This window comes from Lissotriton helveticus, chromosome 12 (assembly GCF_964261635.1).
Source record: "Lissotriton helveticus chromosome 12, aLisHel1.1, whole genome shotgun sequence".
NCBI classification, from domain to species: domain Eukaryota; kingdom Metazoa; phylum Chordata; class Amphibia; order Caudata; family Salamandridae; genus Lissotriton; species Lissotriton helveticus.
The window spans coordinates 818,320,496-818,328,823 of NC_136073.1; the positions used below are offsets into that span (position 1 = coordinate 818,320,496).

The 8,328-nt window shown below is 39.2% G+C and overlaps 1 protein-coding gene across 3 annotated transcripts in view; it reads left to right on the forward strand.

Moving 5' to 3' along the window:
• Positions 1 to 7,998, forward strand: part of PBXIP1 (PBX homeobox interacting protein 1) — an 87,424-nt gene extending 79,426 nt beyond the window's left edge. For all 3 annotated transcript variants that reach the window (XM_078670173.1, XM_078670174.1, XM_078670172.1), the window contains one exon: positions 2,547 to 7,998. In XM_078670173.1, coding sequence (XP_078526299.1) covers positions 2,547 to 4,032 — 1,486 coding nt within the window. In that variant the 3' untranslated portion in view covers positions 4,033 to 7,998. The remainder of the gene's footprint in view (positions 1 to 2,546) is intronic.
• The last annotated feature ends 330 nt before the right edge of the window (positions 7,999 to 8,328 follow it).

An 8,328-nucleotide genomic window follows, 5' to 3' on the forward strand; every position in this document is an offset into this window, starting at 1 on the left:
TGTTTTGTTGTTGCACACCTGAGTATCAAATTTTTTTCATAGTGGTTCCAATTGTAATAAAATGAGAACCATGAAGTCCAATGCAACAAATCTTCAAAACTATTTTTGCCCCGCAAAAAAATTCATTGCCCTAGTACAAAGGCTTATAAAAGTAATATTGTTGCCCAAGACCATATGTTACGAATGAGGATACCTTTTACTAAATAGGAATGAGCTAACCAGTTCATGTAATAAAGTTGTAGGTTTATCGCAGAAGTCCTACTACAAGCTACTCAGTGCAACTCCCCACCAGAAGTGGCATCTTTCGTTCAGCCCACTCTGTAAATGACAACCTACACACAGCGACTCCACGATCGATACTCTATGATCGGACCACCATGGTTGACCAGAGCAGTGAATTTACGAAAAATGCGGTCTGTACTATAAAATGAAGAACACACCTGAGGTTGGTGTGATAAGTTATCAAATTAAATGTTTCTCTATTGAGGCCAACTGAGAAATGTGCATTCATCCTTCCAGGTTGTGAGTTTATAAACTCTGGTAAAGTGAGATTACTGGATTGAATTGTTTCTTCATGCATGTGTGCCTGATTAGAGGATGGCATTCTGACACAGATATTTCCTTTTATTAATGTTGGTAATGATACTCTAGGTAAGATTGTAGGATCACAACACTACAGTTTTCATTCCACTTTGCACACTTGAACACATTTAATAAGTCTAGGAATTTACTTTCACTTCTCTGAGACATGGTCCTTCTTTCGCCAAAGCTGAGTGTGCCTAGAATAGTGTAAGCATTGGCATTAAGCACTGTATACAAAATATTGTCATTTACCTTATTTTTAAATAGTGTGCGTCTTCTGGAAAATAAGCGTCAGCTTGTGGTGTTCACAAATTTCCCAAGGCAAGAAATGAGGAAGCGATCTACACAATATCTTAACGGCAGCTAAAGTAAGACGATGAGAGGGCATCCTTGGTGTACAGATCCCAGAATGTCACTTTAGTTGATGACATCATATTGGGTTTGGGACCAATTGTTCTATTTAACACTAGAAATACTTTGGGCCAGATGTAGGAGCCCTAATACCGGTCGGAAACGGCCGATTTCGGCCGTTTCCGACCGGTATTAGGGTTTTCAGATGTGGGGGCATGTAATTTAAAGAATTGGTAATTAAACCGATTCGGTAAATATACCGATTCAGTAAAATACCGAATCGGTATATTTACCGAATCGGTAAATCCATATGTAGCTGACACTCCTAAGAGTGCCACAGCCCCTTAAGAGTCGGTATGTTACCACACAATCCTGTTGTGTGGTAAAATACCGAATTCAGGTGTGCATGCACATCTGTGCATGCACACCTGTGCCATGTGACAAACAGACATGCCCTTAGGGCATGTATGTGTGCCACATGTCACACAAGCCTGTACTTGGGGTGCTAGTGGGTGTCAAAGTGACACCCCCTGCACCCTTGCAGGATTCGGTATTTACCGATTCTGTAAATACCGAATCGGTATTGCCCATTGATTCCTATGGCCATCAAGGCCCATAGGAATCAATGGGCAATACCGATTCGGTATTTACCGATTCGGTAAATACCGAATCTTACAGATTCGGTATTCCTGAATTCAGAATTACCTAAATCCGCCCCCTTCCCATTTACAGACTCTTAAATACCGAATCAGTAAAATTCGGTATTTAAGAGTCTGTAAATGGGAATTACCTACATCTAGGCCTTTGACAGGTAAAATCTTCCCAGTCTGCGTAGCAGGTTCATTCGGTGCACTGGCTTTCATTAGTCCAGCTCTCACACACAATACACCAAAACTCAACTTTCTGCTCGGCTTGAGGTGGTTGCCGCTACTCTTCCCATAAAGACTCCTTACAACATGTCAAATTAAATTCAACATATCCAGTCAGTAGTCCGCCTGCATTCTGTACTGTGTGCATCACAAGGATGCGATGAGTATAAAGAAGAACATGCACTCGCATTTCACTACAACGTGAAACGCAAGCACTTTCAATTCACCTTTATGATCCAAACACCCCGCAGACCTCCTGCATAGAATTTTTTCACAGCAGAGACAAACAATGTAGTGCTGGACATTTTCAATTTTGCCTTGCAAGCTAAAAATTGGCAATACTCCACTAATCATTTGTATTCCTGCAGCTGTTGCTTCCTTTGTGCTGAGAAATCAGCTTCAAAGCACAACATTTGGAAGGTTATGAGGTAAGAAGGCTTTGTGTGTTTATTTAAGAAGTACATATGCAGTGGAATGTGAACAAACCTAGGCTGGAGAGTCTTCAAACTAAAAGGCGTGGGTGTATGTCCTCGTCACCATTGAAAACTGGATTAATCTCATTCTGTACGAAGTTACATTTGGGGTCACTTTCATAGCATATTTACTTGCTCACCCCTCCTCTCTGTCCCTATGAATACGTAATAGTAATGAACTGAAAGCCTTTTGAGAGTACAGTGTGTATCTGCATTATCTGTTGGCGGTTCCTCTAATAACATATTGTAGGTCTCAATGATTCCTTTGTAGGTCCTCGAAGAAAAGCATCCACAAGACAAAGATTCATAAGAACTACGATGAAGACATGGGGCCAGTGCCCCAAAATGGACGCCCCAAATATGTCAAGTCTGAGCAGCGCATGAAGGAAGAGGGTCCGAGTGTCCACCACAAACTCTCCAATCCATTGAATCGTGATAAAGAAATGAAGGATCCAAACTCAGAACAGCATCACAACTCTGGGCGGTCAAACCGTGAGAATAAAGCACAATCCGATTACTATCTGAACAACTCAAAAGCCTTCAAGCACCCCAAGGAATGGCAATCTTATAACAACCAAGATGACTTAGAACATGATAAGTTCTTTAAAAAAAAGCAGTCTTATCGCAAATACGATGACACTCAATATATTGAGCACTCGAGTGAAAGTCAGTCTTCTCACGACCATGATAGCTTTAAACATGAAACATCTCCCAAAGAAAGTATGTTTTCTTACCCACATGACAACACCCAATCATTCAGAAATGGGAAGAAAGTCAAGCAAAGGCAATCAAATCACCGGCATGATGACACTAAATCATTCAAGAATGAGGAATATCCCAAGGATAGTCCACAAGGCCACCAGCATGCTGACGTCAAATCAGTTAAGAATGGGAAGAATAACAAGCGAAGGCAACATGACCAGCAGTATGATGATGTCAAGCTGCCACAAAATGAGAAGAATCACAAGCTAAAGCAATCAGACCATCAGGATGATTACACAAAGCCATTTAAGAATGAAAAGAACCACAAGGAAAGGTCATCACGCCACCAAAATGAAGAATCCCACTCGTTCCAAACTGAAAACAAATTCAAGGAAAGATCGCCTGACCACCACAACCACGGCAACACACAGAAGGAGAACTTCAAGCAAAAAGAAAGGAAATCTGACTATCACCATCATGAGTCCACGCATAAGGAGAACTTGAAACAAAAGCAGTCTTTTCATCCCCATGATGATGCCAAAACCTTCAGCCCTGATGAGGACTCCAGCGAAAGCCAATCCCATCAACACCATCATAGACCCAAACATGAGAAGTATCAACAGGAAAGTCACCATCATCACCGCCACGACTCCCAGCCTTTCAACCACAGACACCCTATGAAGGAGCATGAACCCTATGATGACGACCACAGCGTCAACACATTTATCCACAAAGACAACCTAAATAAGGAACGATACAAGGCTCAGGATGGAAAACATAGCCGTTCCAACCATGGAAAACACAAAAGGGAAGATCAGTCAAACCACCAATACCATGACGATGCCAACAACTTCCATAATAAGAAGCACCACAAAGAAGGAAAGTCTTCCCACGACAACCACCATCATGGTGGATCAAAGGCTTTCAAAGAGGAGCGGCCATCATATGGACACAATCATGAAGAGTACAACCATCACCAGAAAGAAGGGCATAATAGGGGCAGACAATCAGACCATCCGAAAGTTGAAGGACACAAGGAACACAACCACAAGTAACCTTCTAGACCGTAGTCCATCAGGCCACGGATAAGCCCTCGGACTGGTGCGGAGTGGTCATGCAAATGTGATACCATTGGTACCAGAGGTGCCTCCAGCTCCATTCAGCAAAATGAGCATGATGTGTTTCTGCAATTTTGTAATAATCTAGTCATTTGTTTGTACATCTTATGGGTTCTTGTACACGAAGGCTACTATTGTTTGAAACGCAGTACCACTGTTTTTGCTAGATCGTTAGCACTTTAATCAGAACTGGCTTTAGATACCTAGTTTTAGCAGTCTATTGTCCTGCTAAATTACTCGACTCTCCTAAGATGAATGGGTTTTTGAAGACGGTTACGAGTGCACGTGTCACATTTATTCCTGTACCCAGCTGGGCCTTCTCCGTTAAAACTCCTATCAGGGACTGTTCGGCACCCAGCCTAATTTTCCATGTCCACCATGTTTGGAATGGGAGCCATAGTCCTTACAGAGGTCTACTTCCAGATCTCTAGACACTGTTGAGGTAGTAGATTCTCTTTAAGGTATTTATTTCGATCTTCAGACATCCCACTGGACCTAGTTACATTCCCCAAAACCTTTGCCGGGACCGTCCTTTGAATAAATTGTCTTTGGTGCTGGTGTAAACGCAACATCTGGGTCATCTCTTTAATTCCCTATAATTGTTTTTATCCTTCACCTTCGTCATGACGCGTCTTTTTTCATTTTTTTATTGGTTTATTTACTTCGAAAATCATCTTTTCCACCAGTTTAGGACTCTTGACAAGTGGCTGTGGTCATTTAATAGGTTTATCTTTTGGTACCGCAATTCTCTTCCGATGTGCCTTAGGTAATGCAGAACACTGGCTTCTGCTATTGCTGTAAATTATAGGTACATGATTTTCATTATTGCTCCTTTTAATGATGTCATTCCTGCTGTGGTCATTGGTTAAAATGTATAAAGTGAGCTCCCTGAGAGATGCTTTCTGGGAGTGGGGTGCACTAAGTATTCTCCATAGGTAAATCCTTGGGTGTTTTTCATTTCCTCACATCCTTCTGACATCTTAAACCTCTGAAATGTATTTAAGACTTTGCCTTATTAAAATCAAATCTACTTCCCATAATGTTAGCTCCTAGCTCCTACGGCATTAGAACAAAAAAAATCCTTCACTTGAAATTGACTTTATTTTTTATTTTTGGGAGAAAGTGGCTACCATTTTGTTTTTATCTGTAGGCATTTAGTGCTTGAGACCATTAGTTTACCTCAGCACTCCCTATCAACTTACTACTCCTGAGGCGTAGGTAGAGACCTCTAATTTTTTACCTGACATGTAACTAATGTTCAAAGAGACATGTCTGTTAGATGTCTGAATCACCTTTTCACCGCCCTCGGCACTCGTAACTTACAGGTAGGGAGTAGGCATAAGGACTACAAAATTCTGAGTCCTCTGTTCTTGGGAGGAGGGAGGAAAAAAGGACTAAATGTTCTCACACAAATACTAGTTTCAAATTTGCTCAGTAATACAGTGATAATGTTGCACACAGGGAAGAAAATTGCACCTCAGCAAATGGACCGGCAGAATGTAAAGATTCCAGGAAACAAGCTACAGAAAGTAATGGATCGTTTTGCTACTTTCTAAGTTGATTAACTAAAACCTGTAGTTAGTACTGTTTGAAGGATACCAAGGAGCTAAAGCAAGGTCTTGCTTTTTATTCCTTTCCTCGTTTTTCTTAATCACAATCAACTTTCTCGTTAATTCTTTTCTTGAACCTAAACTTAGACTGCTTTGTCTAACTTTCTGAATCTCCTTTCGCTCCCTTCTCTTACACGTATTTTCACTTTCTCTCTTTTATGATTTTCTCTTTCTTTGTTTCTTTCTCTTTCTTTCCCATTTCTTAAATTAAACACCCCTTTTGTTATTGGTCCACATTTTCTCTATTCTTTTGATCTTTTTTTGCTCTGTTTTTCGTCTTCCTACTTCTGTCTCCCTTGTTGTCTTGTTTCTTTCTTAATTTTCTCATATTCTTTATTCCTCTAGTTCCATTTGTTTGCAATATTTGTAGCTTTTAATCTACTTTTTCTCTTTACATTTTTTCTTTCGTTTTATGTCCTATTTCTGGCTGTCTCTCTCTTTTCTTTGGTACATTTAACTTTACAATGGTCTCTTGTTCTGTCTCCTGTTTATCTATGTTCATTTCTTTCCATTTTTTAAGGTTCTCTTTTGTTCTTTGTGTTCTGTTTTCCCATTTTTATGACTTTCCATTTTTTCAACCTCTATCAAAGTTGATTTATCCATGTTTATAATCTTGTCACATTTTTGTTTACTTATTTCTCTCAATTTTGTCATTCTTCTCTTTCTCTTTTTCATAATTTTTCTCTTCTCACCATTTAAGTGTTTTCTTTCTCTCCTTCCTCTTTTAGTGTTCTGCTTTCTCTCACTCTTTTGTTTTCCTTCAGCTTTCACTTTGTTCTCCTTGTCATTCTGTTTCCTCTTTGTCTGGCTTATTTTTTGTTTTCCATTTGCATTTCCTATCCCCTGTTTGTGCTTTTAATTGTCTCTTGTTTTCTCATCAATAGTTCAGCTCCAATGTTCCAGCTTTTTCACCATCCTCTTCTTTTATTTCCATAGTTATCATTTCTTGCCTCCACTTTTCACGTTCCACCTCTTTCCTTTTCACTGATTTTCCTATATACTTTATTTCTCCTTATATTTCCTCTTCCTCTGATCTTTTCCTCTTTCCTTTCCTTTGACATTTCTTGTACTATCTTTTTGTATAGTTTTTTCTTTGTGTTGCTCTCCTTTTATTCCTCTTCCCACATTTTCCTTTTGATCAATTCTTTTTCAACCATACACCCATGTCTTTCTGTCCTCATTTTCATATTCAGTATCCTCTTTGTAACTTTCGAAAATGTCCATTTTATTTGCTTTACATTTTTCTTGTACGGATACTCTGCCTTTCTCTTTATTTTTCTTTGCCTTGTCTCTTGTTTTTTCTTTCTCCTCTCTTTCCTCACTTTCTTTTCTCTCTGATCATGTCAAATTTCTTTATTTTTCTCTTCCTTGTCACTTTCTCTTCTTTGACCCTGTTTATTTTATTTCTTGCTGCGATGCTTTTGATTTCTACATTTCTTTTTTCTTTTTTGGTCTCCTCCATTTTCTCATTATTTTTTAATTTTGCTTCATATTTTCTCTGTGCTTTCTCTTTCGCTCTGCTCTTTTTCTCATTCCATGTTCTCTCTCATTGTTTGCTTTTCCTATACTCCTCCTTACTTTTTCAAATCTTTTTCTATTTCATTGGGTTTTTTTAACTTTTGGCTCCTCTTTTTCTCTTACCTCCCTATGCCAAATCTCCACTCTTACTCACTTCTCTTGCTTTTTTCCCCATTGCCTTTCACTGCACTTCTTAATTTTATGTTTTCTCTTCCTTTTTCTTAACTGCTCAGCTTTTATTCTCCAGGCCAGTCTGTAATCTTTCACTCTGGCCTTTTGTTTTCTCTTTGTGTATGTGTTCTCCATTTTTCTTTCGTTTCTTCCATTTCTTTTGCTCTTGCATTTTTTTCTCTCCTACCCCCCCCTTTTTGTAGCTCCCCTTTCCAGCGTCTATTTCATGTCCTACCCCCACCATTGAAGGAGCATGCGTTAATGAAGACTGTTGTCAGAATAATAGAAGTTTCCAAGGACTTTTTGAAGATGTCAGATTTCTTAATATTTATACTCATATGATAACTACCCTTACTCTAACACCACCCCATGTCTCCAGGTTGTTTTCTACAGACTGATAATGCACTGATATAACTAATTTATGAGATGTGACACTTTGAGATGTAATGCAAGTATTTAAATTGTGTTTGTAGGAGGGCGTCTATGTGCCCTATTTCCCTTTTGCTGCTGCCACCGAGTCTTTCCTGAATTTCTGTTTAGTTTGGGGGTTTTGCACATTAGATAGAGGGGAACAATGTAGAATAAAATAAGTTTGTGATCTGAACTGATGTTTGTGGATTTTTTTCATCCTGAGAGTGGCTTTACTATGAGAAGTAACCTGCAGAATGTAGTTTAATATACGTGTTTTTGTGCAGCAAGCCTTCACCTCAAGAAGGCTTCTTGGTATAGTTGACAGGTAACTAATATGTATTGTGTCCCGTTCAATAGTACGCCTTCCATTCGACCTCAGAAGGATGAAAGGTTGAGTGGACACCAAACACCTTTTTTTTATATCTTTCAAATTTATTCTGATGATGAATATTTGAAAATGTTCTTTTGAGAGCCCACTGCACAGATGAACTGGGGCCTAATATACAGAATCTGTTTTTGTCCT